Source organism: Trachypithecus francoisi, unplaced genomic scaffold, assembly GCF_009764315.1.
Source record: "Trachypithecus francoisi isolate TF-2019V2 unplaced genomic scaffold, Tfra_2.0 Lachesis_group13, whole genome shotgun sequence".
Classification (NCBI taxonomy): Eukaryota; Metazoa; Chordata; class Mammalia; order Primates; family Cercopithecidae; genus Trachypithecus; species Trachypithecus francoisi.
Window position 1 is genome coordinate 8,654,959 of NW_022681458.1, and position 15,427 is coordinate 8,670,385.

At 43.1% G+C, this 15,427-nt stretch overlaps 1 protein-coding gene across 4 annotated transcripts in view; it reads right to left on the bottom strand.

Annotated features, from left to right (window-relative positions):
- DIS3L2 (DIS3 like 3'-5' exoribonuclease 2) overlaps positions 1-15,427 on the bottom strand; it is a 373,789-nt gene that overhangs the window by 72,979 nt on the left and 285,383 nt on the right. For all 4 annotated transcript variants that reach the window (XM_033229839.1, XM_033229837.1, XM_033229838.1 and 1 more), the window contains exon 12: positions 11,051-11,158. In XM_033229839.1, the coding sequence (XP_033085730.1) occupies positions 11,051-11,158 (108 nt within the window). The remainder of the gene's footprint in view (positions 1-11,050; positions 11,159-15,427) is intronic.

Below are 15,427 nucleotides of genomic sequence, written 5' to 3' on the forward strand. Positions count from 1 at the left end.
TCCTCCTCGCACATCCACATTTCCTGAAGAGCTGCTCCAGCCTCCTCTGGAATGACAGGGCCATGACCTCTTCATTCTTGTGGTCTCAAGGGTTTCCCCTGGTGATTTAGCTTGCTTCCTTTTCTACATTTCGTTCCAAACCCAGTCACTCCTTCTGTGCGTCTACATCGTGCTGTACAGTCTGCCTTCAGCATGTTCAGGGAATGTCAGTTTCAATTCTATTCCACCGTTCTCTTTCACATTTCACAAGTGGTCTGGAGGTTCCCTCCAGCATCCAGGATTCAGGTCACAGGGTCTGCAGCCTCCCAGGGACTGTGGTCTTTTTCCCTAGTGAATGCTCCAGCATAGGGCAACCACTGCACCCTGATCGGGCATCTGTTTTCACATAAACCATGGGTCAGGAACTGCTTTCAAAATCTAGTGAATTTTGGCCAAGCATAGTGACTCATGCCTGTAATCCCAGCACTTTAAGTCAAGGCAGGTGGACTGCTTGATGTCAGGAGTTTGAGACCAGCCTGGCCAACACAATGAAACCCTGTCTCCACAAAGAAAAAAAAAAAAATTAGCCAGGCATGGTTTGGTGCATGCCTGTAATCCCAACTACTCAGAAAGGTGAGGCATGATAATTGCTTGAGTCTGGGAGGTGTTGGTTGCAGTAAGCGGAGATTGTGCCACTGCACTCCAGCTTGGGCAACAGAGTGAGACTCCGTCTCATAAAAACAAAACAAACAGAAAAAAACTTAGTGAATGCTCCAGGCCCTCTTCCCTGAAATATTTATGCATAAAACTTAGCAGCAAGTTCCATGAGGTTCCCAGACACCCCTGTACTCTGCATTCCTATGTCTCCTGCCTCTAAGCACATCTCTGTAGCTCCCTCTTACCCCTCTGATTGCTGGCCCTGACGAGGAGCCCTTTGGAATCTTGAGGTATTCCTAAAATTGATTACCTGAGACTTGCCCAAAGCAGCAGCTTGTCACTCTTTACCAAAGCCTGCTCATTGCCCATGGTGGCACTGGCTATCAGTTCATTTGAGCTCCCTTCTTTTTCCTTAATGGGCACCTCTACTTTGTTTCCTTATCAGTCAAGACAGATATCCCTTCCTAAAAGCACATAGGAACACTACCAAATTGGAGACTGCAGTGCTGATGATCACTTTCCCATAGCTGTTTTGCTTCACTTCAGTCCTCTTCCTTAATGCCTGCAACCCTGAAAATCCATCCCAACCTTCTCTTTAAAAACACGAAGGGCTGAGGTAGAAGCTTGAAGAGCCATCAGGAACTTCCTGCTCAGGGACAGGGACCTCTGGCAGCCGAATCTACTCTGCTTTAACACAATCCAGCGCTTCTGGGAGTCATACCTGACATGTACTGAAAAATGATTAGGCCAGGGAAAGAAGGCCTGAAACCATCCTCTGCAGAAGCCAAGCAGAAAAGAAAGGAGCCTGTTGTCGCCTGACACAGAGAAAGGCAGCAAGAAAGCAAGGATCCAAATAGAGGGGGTCCTCAGAACAGCCAAGCTCACAGTATGGAAGGCAGGCCTCTCTGGATGGAACACCTCATTACTTTCCAATTTGGAAACTGGATTCACATCAATGCCCAGTGCATAACCACAGCCAGTGGCAGAAGACAAAAGGATAGAGTTTTTCATGGAAAAAGTAGAAATAGCAGGGGGAGCTTCAGAAACAAAACCCTTCATACCCAAGATCATGTCTTTCCTCTTCCTTTTTTTTTTTTTTTTTTTTTTGTTTGAGACAGAGTCTCGCTCTGTTGCCAGGCCGGAGTGCAGTGGCACAATCTGGGCTCACTGCAACCTCCGCCTCCTGGGTTCAAGTGATTCTCCTGCCTTAGCCTCCCAAGTAGCTGGGACTACAGGCACGTGCCACCATGCCTGGCTCATTTTGGGGTTTCACCATGTTGGCCAGGATGGTCTCGAACTCCAGACCTCGTGATCTGCCCGCTTTGGCCTCCCAAAGTGCTGGGATTACAGGTGTGAGCCACCATACCTGGCCCCTCTTTTCTTTCTTAATCACAGGATTTGAGTCACTCTTCTGTAGGCAGGTGAGTTTACTGCACATACTCTGGAATATCACTGTTCAGAATGTCAAGTTCAATACAGTGCCAACACCGACTGAAGGCGTATTACTGGGAAAAACCTACTGAAAAAGGAGTAAATGATTATCTACTGAAGCATCGTAATTCAAGGCCCACCTACTGTACTAAGTAAGACTGGAAGTAGTCTAACACTGGGAGTATTCTTATACCTACTACTTCTAAAATCTCCCAGCACATCTGGGAGGAGTGCATTGTTCAGCCCATTTTACAGTTGAGAAAACAGGCCAGGAACTTGTCAAAAGTCATACAAACTCCTAAGTGGCAGTCAAGACCAGATCCAGTTAAAGACAGACCCAAAATCTAGTGTTACTTTTATTACATTTCAGGTGAAGGTCATAAATTAGACAGAGGCAGGTGATGAAGTAAAATAAACCAAGTATGTCTCAAACACGTATCAACTTTCTATATTGATACAAAAGCATGACCACCTCCTTTGAAAATTATTCAGTTCCATTCAAATGTATTTTTAAATGTATCCTCTGAAAAATGTCAGCACCTCATTAAGATATATCTCTGGTTGAAAAAACTGCAAGTGGGGTCAATTTATAATCTTAAATAATTAGGTACAAAATCACTTCTGCAGTAGCTCCGGGCTTCTGTATGCAAAATATTTTGTTCAAAAAACATATGAGGAAGAAAGAAACCTTTTCCTGACTGGAACAAAACCAGGCTGTTTGGAGTGACGGTGGGTGGGAGGCAGAGTGGATTTTGGCTGCTTTTTAGAGCTACGAACACAGAGTAATCATCCTTAGTAGGGGCAGCCCCGCAGTGAGAGAAGTCAAAGGTGCCAAGCAGCAAGTGTCTGAAAAGGACTGGGCTGAGAGAGGACGGGCTGGAAGAGAGCAGAGAGAGGCAGGTCATGCCTGTGGTGGAAAGGACGCCAACTTGCTAGGGAAGGTCCTAGCAACTGTAGATGACAGAGACAGTGGGGTGGCTACAGCAAACAAGGGGCTCCTCCACAAGCCCCAGCCCTCGCACTAGTGCCACTATCACCGAGCAAAGCTCAGGCTTCCCCTGAAATAGGAAGAGATGAACACAGTAAGATTAAGGCGTGAATATCTAGACTGAAGCACCATTGCACACAATCCACTTACACCTGGCGGAATGCTCGCTTTCTCTTCACAGGTGGCTCACTGCAACTTCCGCCTCCTGGGTTCAAGCAATTCTCCTGCCTCAGTCTCCCAAGTAGCTGGGACTACAGGCACCCACCACCATGCCTGGCTAATTTTTGTATTTTTAGTAAAGATGGGGTTTCACCATGTTGGCCAAGCTGGTCTCGAACTCCTCACCTCAGGTAATCTGCCCACTTCAGCCTCCCAAAGTACTGGGATTACAGGTATGAACCACCACGCCCAGCCAAATATTTGTCTATTTATTTATTCATTCATTTATGTTTTAGAAACAGGATCTCGATCTGTTTTCCAACTGATCAAGTCATCCTCCTGCCTCAGCCTCCCATGTAGCGGCAAGGCAGAGAGGAATTTTGATGTGGCAAGGGGAACTTCAGCAGTTGAAGTTGGCTAGCCTCTCTGGTTTCCAAGAAGAAGAAATGAAAAGTACTTGGGAAAATGATGGGTCTTAAAGGAAAGAGGAGTGGAAAGCAAGGCTGAGGTTGAGGAACCCAAGAAAAAAGGCTTGGAACCTAGTGACAAAAAGATTCCCAAGTAGCACTAAAGGTTCAGCTGAGAAAGCCCAAACTGGTACACACCATAGTTTTACAATGTCCAATTCTCAGAATGGAATGAGTTAAGCAGGGAGGAAAAGATCTGCTCAGCTACAAGGAAGAGGCAGAGGCTTGAAGGATATGAGAAGATGGCAGATGGGGAAACTCAACCTTGACTGATGTCAAGTTCCTGGAGCTGGGGAGAGGGCCTGCAGCACAGCAGAGAGCTCAGTTATACATAAAAGGCAGCTTCTCTCCTGTGAGCAGCAACGCTCCAGGACATGAGAGGAGAGGCTGGTTGCAAGAAGACTCTGGAGTCCATGCATTTCTAGCACAGAAGACAGGCAGAAAAGAACAAGGAAAAAGTTACCATTGTCAGGACGTTTTATCTTTTATTCTGAACGACAGATTGGAAAGTTTTAATGGAGAGACAAGGCTTAAGATTCAGAATGATCACTGTGACAGCTGTATGCAGAGGAGATGACGTGGGGCAAGGGCAGAGGCTGCAAGGACAGTCAGGAGGCCACTGTATTTGTCAAGGCGAGACAGCATAGCTTGGACCCAGGTATTAGTGCCAGTAGTTAAGGAAGGGGGCTGATTCTGGAGGCATTCAGACAGCAAAGCAGCGATGACACACTGGCAGACTGGATGCAGATGCAGCACGAGAGAAAGACCAAAGTCAAGAATCACCCCGTGGTTTTTGACCTAAGTAAATGGCTGAAACAGGTGACTTCCATAGTACACTCCGGGTCCTGACTAATCCTATGCAGCACACAGCAGGGATGTCACAGGAGATGCAAACTGAGGAGAGCTAATCAATTGTGAAACCCTTCTTTTATTTTTCTGATCTTTGGCCCTAAGATTCTAAGGTTCTAAGGTCTAAGGACTTAGTTACTAAGTCAGAGAATAAGGCTCTCACAACCAACATGTGAGAAATATGCTAAAAATAAATTATTCAGCATTTATTGGCCTAAAAGCCTGAGCACTAGCTTAATGAATGCATACATGTCCAAGATTTTCTTGTGGGTGTTTAAAAAAAAATTTAGTGGGCGTTAAGGAAACGTTGGAACAGTCTTCCTATAGCTGACCACGCCTGCTCCAGAAAGTAAGCCATTCCAATAGACTAAGGAAAAATACACAGCTTTCTCCACTTCAACTCCAGGTGAGACTGGTGGCTACGCAGCAGCTGTGGCATGATGCTGTTGGCCCCGCTCTGGCTCCTTCTGAGTTCAAGCCTTTACGCCAAGAGAAGTCACCACTGCTTGCAAAACCAGCCTCAGACTTTGGCCACACAGGCTTCAGAGACCCTCCTCTTCATCACTGGGTTCTTGATGCAGGGTTACCCCTCGCCCGTTGGCCTTCTCTGGCTCCCTGAACCTCCCATCTGGTTCCGAACTTTGCTCCCCCAGACCTTGCTAAACTCAAGCTTTCCTTGCCAGTGTCTTGAAGAAGCACCATCCCTTGGATGTGAGTCTGGAATCTGACCTCTCATTTCACGCATCTTGACTGTGGGTAAGAGATACTCATCCCAGGACTAACCAACCAGGTCTACCTCTCATGTGGTTGCTTGGTCCGGGTAGGGTGTTTGGATAACCACAGTACAAGGAGTGTGGTTAGTGGGCCTTGCCCTACAACCCTGTGTCTAGTCCAAACTCTCATTACTTCCGATCTGGCTTGGTTTGCACTGAGGCCCACAGCCCCTCCTGGATCCTGTGCCTACTTCACACCTGCTCTCTAGTCCCTAATGCCAGTGGCCTGGACACCAGACACTACCTCCAACAGAAACTCCAGAGGCCAACTGAGTTACAGTTTGCCACTTTCTAGTGCTTCTTTTATGACCCTCATATTTTAGAAGCTCATTAGATTGGGCAGCTTTTTATTTCTTGGGTCTGACTTTGGCAGGCATAATTCAGACTCAAAGTTCTTTTCTGTTGACTCAAGTTAGCTTTCTTCTATGGGCTTTTATTTTCTGTTTAGTTAAGCTTTCACAAAAATAAGCATTTACAAAAATATAAAAGCTACACATGTTTTCAAAAAACATTAGAAAATACAAAAAAGTAGAAAAAATTACTCATAGTTTTACTACCCAAACATAACCACTACTGGCATTCTATTTTATTTCCTACTGGTCTTTTTCCATTCATTTTTCCCCTATGCATGCTCCCACCCCCACCAAAATATGATTGCTGGCATACTGTCCTCATAATTCCTTGTTTTCGGATAGCGTTTGCCTCTTAAATCTTAAAAAAATCTTTAAAAGGGTCCTTTTTTTTATGAACCAATATTTAAGAGCCATAAAAACCAAATACAATGTGTATAACTTGTTTTGATCCCAATTCAGGCAAATCTATGAGAGAAAGCAAGGAAATCTATTATGGACTGGGTTTAGAACGACACCAAGGCATTTGCAGTCACTGTTAGGTGTGCTGATGGCACTGTGCTATATAAGAAAATGTCCAAAATTTTTACAGCTTCATACTGAAATATGTCTGAGCAAAATGACATGTCTGCGGTTTGTTTCAAAATACTTTGACAATGAAAAAAAGTTTTGATAGTAGTTGAATCTGGGAGGTGGGGAGGATGGGTTTATTGTGCCCTTTACTTTCATATATGTTTGAAATTTTTCACAATAAAAATATTAAAGTATACATAGTTCAAATAGTTTTAAAGTCTTGAAAAAAAGCAGCCCCCTGTCCCTCTCTGTTACTTCCCAAGAGTAACTACTTTAACCTCTTCTAAAAGAGTATTTGGGTATTAACTTTCTATATAACCTGTCTGCTACTTCCTGATCTTTTTTTTTTTTTTTTTGGTGTTATTTGCAAACTTTTCACTACAGAAGATAATTTATTTTTCCTTCCATACACACTCCCTCCCCCACCATGCCCACACAACTATTCAAGTCCTTAATCCTCCTAATACATGACAATGATCAGAATTCATTCTATCAATCTACTATTATGGTTACCTAAATACTAAGTGTTACTTTTCTATACAACTTTTTATTCTCACTGGAATTAGTAACTGTCTTTTTATCGGCTTGATTTCTATGTGTGCTGTGTATATTAATCTACTCCAAACTTTCCACCAACTATTCATTTGGTTCTCAAGGTATGGACCATGTACCCCTAGGGATCCCTGAGACCCTTCCAGGAGTCCAGGAGGTCAAAACTATTTTCATAATAATACTAAGGCAGTGTTTGTCCTTTCCACATGCTGACATTTACACTGGTGGCACAAAAGCCCTCGTGGGTAAAGCGGCTGCCTTGGTGCAAATCCGACAATGGCACCCAGCGCATCTGTGGCTACTGCACTCCAATACCTCATACTTGTATCGAACAACTGAATGCTCTGACCAGAGGAGTAAAGATTATTAATTTTATGATGTCTCAACCCTTGATTGCTTGTCTTTTTCACTTTTGCTGCATGTAGAAGCACGCTGGTGGTCTTGAGGAAAAGCATTTACATAACTGAGCCGTGAACTGATTGCTCAGTTTATGGAACACCATTTTCACCTGAAGGAACAACTGACACACAAACTATAGTTATTTAGACTCGGGTATTTTGGGGAGAGTGAGCACACTCTCTGGTGTCTGTTTTGTTTTTGTTTTTGTTTTGTCCACACGAGGTCTCACTATGTTGCCCAGGCTGTGTAATTCTCTTGCCTCAGCCTCCCAAAGTGCTGGGATTACGGGCATAAATCACAGTGCCCAGCCCTGCCCCCCCCTTTTTTTTTCTGAGATAGAATCTTACTCCTATTGCCCAGGCTGGAGTGCAGTGGCATGATCATGGCTCACTGCAGGCTTGATTTCCCAGGCTTAGGTGATCCTCCCACCTGAACCTCCTGAGTAGCTGGGACTACAGGTGCATGCCACCACACCTGGTTAATTTTTGTATTTTTAGTAGAGACAGTGTTTCAATATGTTGCCCAAGCTGATCTCGAACTCCTGGGGTCAAGCAATCTGCCCACTTCAGCCTCCCAAAGTGTTGGGACTACAGGTGTTAGCCACTGTGCCTGGTGCAACCAACTTCTGAGAAACTATTAAAGTCGGGTGTAGTACAAAAATGAATAGCCACAATTATCTGAAAAAGTTATTAAAATGCTCCTTTCTTTTCCAGCTACATATCTACATATCAACCAAAACAACCGATTCCAACAGACAGAATGTAGAAGCTCATGAGAGGATCCAACTTAGCGTCTTCTTTTTTCTTTTTCAGATGGAGTTTCGCTCTTATTGCCCAGGCTGGAGTGCAATGGCACGATCTCAGATCACCGCAACCTCCGCCTCCTGGGTTCAAGTGATTGTTCTGCCTCAGCCTCCCAAGTGGCTGAGATTATAGGTGCCCGCCACAAGGTCCAGCTAATTTTTGTATTTTTAGTAGAGATGGGGTTTCACCACGTTGGCCAGGCTGGTCTTGAACTCCTGACCTCAAGTGATCCACCTGCCTCGGCCTGTGAAAGTGCTAGGATAACAGGCGTAAGCTACGGCGCCCGGCGCTTAGCATCTTCTTTAAGACAGACCTGAAGGATAGTGTAGTAGGTTCAACAGGGATTCTGACTATCTGGCCCTTTACAGGAAAAGTCTGCCAGCCCTGATCTAAGTGATTCTTTCACTTCTTTCCTGTATTAGATTATTTGTTTCCTGGGTCCCATGTCTTCCTCTTTCTTCATTTACTCCTCCTTCATTTTGGTGAAGCACATCCTCTGGTGGCTTCCTGAGAAAGGCTGTATGAGATGGACATTTTTGTTGAAGCCTTGTATGTCTGAAAAAGCCCTCCCCTACCCTTTTTATCGATAGCTTTGTTGGGTACAGAATTTTGGCATGGAGATCATGGTCCTTCAGAAATTAGAAAGCTTTGCTTCACTGTCATCTAATTTCTAGGGTTGTGGTAGAAAAGTCTGAAGTTATTCTGATTTCTGATTTTATTGTATGTCTTTTCTTTGTCCACAGTGTTCTGAAATTTTATAATGATGTGTCTTGATGATGTGTCTCTATACCTGTGCTAGGCAGTGTGCCCTTTCAATATGGAAAATCATATCTTCCAGGAATGGGGCATTTCCTAAAATTATATTGTTGATCATTTCTTTTCCTCTGTTTACTTTGTTCTCTATTTCTGGAATGGTCATTGAACAGATATTGTATAACTTGGACTAGTCCTCTAATTTTTTGTCTTTTCTATATCTTTCTGGGACAACTCCCCAACTTTACCTTTCAATAGATATCTTGAATCTCTAATTCTTCTAACCTGTGTTTAATTCCCAAGAGCTCTTTTTTTCCCTCCAAATGTTTCTTTTTTAAAGTATCAAGATTTTGTGATACAGCTACTTTCTTTTTTAAAAAAATTCCCTAAAGATATAAGTGCTAATTTCTTTTCCCTGCTAGTGTGTTTCATTCTAGTTACTTTTTCCTGCATGTTTTCTTCATTTCCTGTTTGTTTACTTTTTTCCTGTTTGTTTGTACTCCAGTTGAATTATACATATACTTAAGAGCCCAAAGGCTAAGTGTAAACTCTGGACAGGGCTTCATCAAAGTAAAATAAAGCTATTGTTGAATCAATGCATTAGTAACAGCTTCCCTATTTCATATTAGAAGCTTCTTTCGGGTTGTCTCTTCATACATGGAAATGAAATCCTAAAAAGCTCTGACTGTGTGGGTGAAGCTTATTAATAGTCTGTAAACTTTACCGTAGGGAGAGACAGCTGGGCTGTTGATTGGGAAACTCTTAAGGTTAGTATCTTTATGTTTTTATTCCTCGCTATTCAGATTCCTCAGAGATTTTTCCACGTCCCAACTCATGGATATAGGCCTGGCGACCAGAATTCTAGGGCTGGCAGCAAAAAGAAAGCTGATACTCTTAACATTCAGTATGCCAACAGTCACTCAATCTCCCCCAAGGTGTCACTGCCATCAAGCATGTTTGATGTCCTCTAGTTCAGATACCTCTTACTCTACCCTGTCTAGAGAACACATTTCTGGTCTTCCGCTAAGTTACAGGAGGGGCAATTTTTAAAAATAAACTTTCAATATGGTTGTTAGCCTCATTCTCCCCCACCCCTCCCCCACCTTCTAGAATTATCTGGTACTGTCAATTTCTGAATTGTTTAGGGTTCTTCTGCGTAAACCGGGTTGTTTCTTGGCTTTCTCTATTGCTGGCTCAGGATTCAGCTTTCTCAGGACTGCTAAGTCAGTTACACTCATCCATCTGCTACCCAGATTCCAAACTTTTGTTGCTGTTGTCTCCTCTCCCACTCTCTTTGTCCTTGTGGGTTTATGTCTTAAAAAAAAAAAATCCCTTTACTGTTGTTTTAGTGAGGTTTTGGGAGGGAATGAAAGTAAATGTGGGTATTTGATCCTCTATCTTTATTTGGAACCTCTTTATAATTAAATATCTTTTTTTACTTCCATTTAATATTACAGTATAAACACTTCCCATGTTCTTCCATGGTCTCTGTCAACAACTTTAATAACTGCATAGATTCCATTGAGAAGGCACCAGGGCTTACTTAATCAGGACCCTACTTCTGAATGTTTGGAGTTGTTTCGGTTGCGGGGAGGGGACTAGTTTCTCTTTCATGTATTTCTCTCCTATCGTTCCCTACGATATGCATAGGCACATCCCACTAACAGGCACAGACATCTTTTTCCCTATGCTTAGGAATCCCTGCTGACATCCTTCTCTCTGTTCTTGGTCTGTGGTTTCACCACCTTGTGCCTTGATTATAGCACTACCTTGCTAATTCATCTTCACAGCGCCAATTATCCTGCATGACGATGCACCACTGACCTTTCTACAATCAGCTTTCTCATGACACTTCAGCGGAACCCTAACACCTACAATTCATTTGTGATTCTCCAGTTCGATTTCACTCCACCTATGTAAACTTCCCACTTTACCTAACGTCCACCTCCAAACAGGCTCTGCTCTGCTAACTGCAGGCTGGGCTGCCCCTCCTGCCTTTGCCAATCCTCATTCAATCCCACTTACACCCTGTCTCCTGCATTAGCCTCCCGGGCATCACTCTGCTTACTCAATTTCTTCCTTCACCTGATAACAGACATGAAACCTGTTCAAAGTGCTCAGGGTCAGTCTTGCCTTCTAAGTGGGGCCGACGGCTCTTCTGAGGCAGGGACTCTGACATTTCTCTATGACGGCTGCTCCATATCTCCCTTGTCCTGCTACCATGGCACCAAAGCCAGTGCCAGGCACATGGTGAGTACTTCATGACTCATGGAATGGAACAGGGGTAAGTGGAGAAAGAAAACGTGTAAGTTGTTACCTTGCCCTCTGGAGTCAGTGTCCAGATCACAGAGAAGGTCAGCTTGTCAGACATGGGGTTGAGGCTGCACAGCTCCTCACACAGCAGCCTGGGAAGCATGGGGACCACCTGTAAATAGAGCACAGGCCCATGAGCACCTTTCTCCAACCTGCTTAGGAGAAGCCCAGCGGGCAGAGTTTTGGTGAACAGCTTCAGCTTTTCCAGAGTAAGCTGAAGATGGAGGTGGCTCTGTTCCCAAAGACTCTGCAGAAAGACCACACTATTGTATACTTTTCCATGTGCCTCTAGAGTCAAATGGGAATGTGAGCTGGGAAAGTGAAGAGAACTGGCAAAGGAAGACAAAAATCACATTGCAAGCAATGGAAAATAGCTACATTGTATTATCTACTAAACCTGAAGCTCCAGACTTAAGAAGTACTTGTGCTTTTGGATATAAGTACTCCAGTTGAATTATACATATACTTAAGAGCCCAAGGGCTGAGTGTAAACTCTGGACATGATTTCGTTAAAGTAAAATAAGCTATTGTTATTGCTGAATCAATGTTTTAGTAATTGAATATACTGCAATTCACCAAATTACATTTTGGAACATTAAGAGAATACTTCACTAAAATATCACTGGAGTGATAAAACTGAAAGCGTCATACATCCAGGTTTCCCAGATAAACATTGTGATCAAGTAGTTATCCATTTTCCCATTTTTTAAGCCTAAATCATTTATTCTCCTTATTGTTCTTTCTTTTCCATAATAAACTGAGTCAACGGTATATACTCTTTAATTAAAAATTGTTTTTCAGCTTACTTTCAAATGATGACTAGAAGTGGTCCCAAAATATTACTTATTTTTTTCTAGTACTCCAAAGATGAAATGAATATCTCTACCTGTATCTCCTGAAGATACTTCAAAAACTCTCTCCTATCTAAGCCTATCTGTTCCTTTTCCCATATTTTTCTTGGGACCATCCACCCCATCTCTCTAACTAAAAACATCAGCAGTACTAGCCATTTACTCAACACACTTACTATGGCCCACTTTGGCCTGCAGTGTTGAGCATGGATAACACTGAAACCCCATGCTAGGTAACTGAGAAGTGATATGCAAAGGGCGGCCATGTTGTAGTTGAGGTACATTTAGCAAATTATGTTTCTTTATGGGCAGAAACAGAACAAACCCCAGCAGCTTCTTATTCTGCATGAAGTATCTGCAACTGTACTCTACTTTAGTAAAGTAAATATCTTTGGTATGGAATAGTAAATTCTAGAACTCATGGCCCAAACCAGTAACAAATAATTGGCAATTGTTTGGTATTTCTAAAAAATGCCACATCTTTTAACATCTATATGAAACCTAATGACTACCTGATATCTGTATTTTGGTAACTGGCTGCTCAGCCACCCAGCATGCTTGTTGCAATGACATTAGTCCAGGGAGTAATGCCTTTTGTACAGATAGTTAGTGTGTCTTCTAAGTGTTCAAGGCAGTATCTTACTTTAAGTCACAAAACTGAGCATCTGATAATGCATTATAGTTCCTAACTTCATATTTTAGTGTTTGTTAAAAGAAAGTCATTATAACTTGGGCCAGAACTAGACCGTGGAACAGAAGGAAAACACTGATGGAAAAACTAGTGAAATTCAAATAAAGTAAGGAGTTTAGCTAACAGTAATATTCCAATGTCAGTTTCTGAGTTAGGACACATGAAGCGTAGTCACGTAAGATTATTAACATGGAGGAACTGGGTATGGGACCACTCCGTACTACCCTTGCAAGTTCTCTGTCAACTGTAAGCATTCCAAAATAAATGAGCTCATTAAAAAGAAAGTCACTGTTTTCATTAATTGGTGTTGTGTTTTACATTTAAATATGAAATAAATGTATGCTAATTATCTAGTGAAAAGCTGATCTGTTTCTATATGTTGGAATTTGGGGTTCAGATATAATTTGCAAAAAGGACCTCACCACTTAAAAAAATACAACAAGGTCTAAAGACCTTTTTACCAATAAGTGAAGAAGTATAGACTCAGCAGCGGCATGGTGCAGGAAAGAGGGCAAAGGCTTTGCCACCTTTCCTGCGGGCTTGGGGGCTAATCCTGGGCCGACTGCTTCTTGTACACTTTGGGCAAGTTAGTAAAATTTTGAGTCTTGGTCTTCTTATTGGTAGAACAATACTGAAGACGCTCAGTGAAAGTCAGCTCACTGGCCAGCCCATGGTGTCCAAGGTGTGCTGTCACTGGGCTCAGCATTCCCTTCAGCCTTGTGCCCTGGCCCTCTCCCGGGGCACTGGCAACAGCAGTCACATGGGCCTTCCCGCTGCACCCCCTTCACCTGTCTGTGTGCTGCTCCAGCTCTTGCTTGTGCTGGTCCCTCTTTCTGGAACACCTTTCTAGACATTTTACATCTGGCAAACTCTTGTACATCCTTTCAGATTCAGCTCATTGCCACTGCTAAAAGGCTTATCCAAAATCCCCCAGGAATAGTGTGTGCTGTATTTTATGCAACTCCCCTGTTCTTTCAAAGATGATTTGGGGCCATCCTACACAGTCAGCCACTTACTCCATCCTCCCTGCTCTTCAGCTGCATTTACCACACTGTCCTAATTGCTTCTTCAGGTGCCTCGAGTGCCACGGACACTGAAACCTCAGGAGCAAGGGCCAAGCCTCACTCCTGTCTCTCTCTACACCTGATGCATGGTAGGCACTTCCAGTGTGTAGACAACTGACTGGCTTCTGCCCAGGAGATGGATCACCTCTTTTTTTCTATGTTTACCGTATCACATAAAACATTTTATGAAATACACTAGAGACTTATATTTAAGCATCTCGACAAAAAAACTTCATAAACAACTAGTATTTTAAGTATAAGCTACACTGGGCTACTACCTCCTAAAACTTATCAGCACATGCAGTGATTGTGCAGGCTATAAAAATTGTGTGGTGTCCTGTATCTTACACAAAAGACACTTTATTAATCACACTGCAATGGTCAGTTACCAATCTAAGTGCTCATGAAAAAGCTGAACTTTAAAACTTTTTGGTTAGTATATTTAATTTTTTTTTTTTTTGAGACAGAGTCTTGCTCTGTTGCCCAGGCTGGAGTGCAGTGGCGTGCTCTCGGTTCACTGCAAGCTCCACCTCCCAGGTTCATGCCATTCTCCAGCCTCAACCTCCCGAGTAGCTGAGACTACAGGTGCCCACTACCATGCCCGGTTAATTTTTTGTATTTTTAGTAGATACGGGGTTTCACTGTGGTCTCGATCTCTAGACCTCATGATCCACCTGCCTCAACCTCCCAAAGTGCTGGGATTATAGGCGTAAGCCACCACGCCTGGTCCCTATTATATTTAATTTTTTTTTTTTTTTTTCAGTAAGAAATGGTGAATTGAAAAATCTTTTTATTTTTTTATTTTTTTATTTTTTTATTTTATTTATTTTTTTATTATACTTTAAGTTCTAGGGTACATGTGCATAACGTTTATATCATGTATAACTCCCCAATGCAATCCCTCCCCATTTACCAGGTCTTAAAGCAGAATTGAGTTGAAATTCTCATAGAAAACACTCTTTATGTTTATATAGTTTTGTAAATAGATGGTTATTCCTCTGTTTCAAAGGAAAAGGAATTAAGAGGTTACAATCACATTTGTGGTCTGGCACATCAGTCTCTCATAAATGGGGCCTAATTCCTGCCAGCGTCACGGTGAATGTGCTCTCCCACAACCCCAGGCACAGCAGGATCCCTGTGGAGGAGGGCTGGAAAGGAGAGGCAGGCAGCCCCTTCTGATCAGCTGCTTTCTCCAATCCAAGTCCCGTATGTCAGAGGGAGACTCACCTGGACCATGGCGTAACAGTCCATGCACACAGGTCAGCTACGTGAGGCCTGCCATGGTTCCTGAAAGCCTCGGGGCCAGGGTGATAAGTGTGGAACACCATGTCGGACTGGAAAAGAAAGGTCTCTCCAGGAGTTGGGAAATTCCTGGCTATCATTAAAACTGTGCAAATGTTCACACATTCCCTGACCCCTTGATCCTTTTCCCTAGTCTTATCCTATCTTGTCCTCATTAACTTCGCTATGCAGTGTGAACCACAAGGATAATTCCTTCAAGGTTCTTTATTTCCCTCACTTCTACTATCCCAGCTCCACAAACCCCATGATCAATCTTATAAATCGGCCTTTCCTACTTCTGCAAGTCCTCACTGAGCAGTGACAGAGAAAATTGCTGGGCCATGTGGAGGTGAGTTGCTAAGCTGTCTTAGTTCTTACCTCCATGAGGGTTGGCAGGCCTTTCACCTGTCTTTGTTAGTTCCTTCCCCACGCCCCTCAGATGAGGTTCCAAAATGTTACTACTCTCCTCAGACCTCTTACTTGACTGCCTTCTC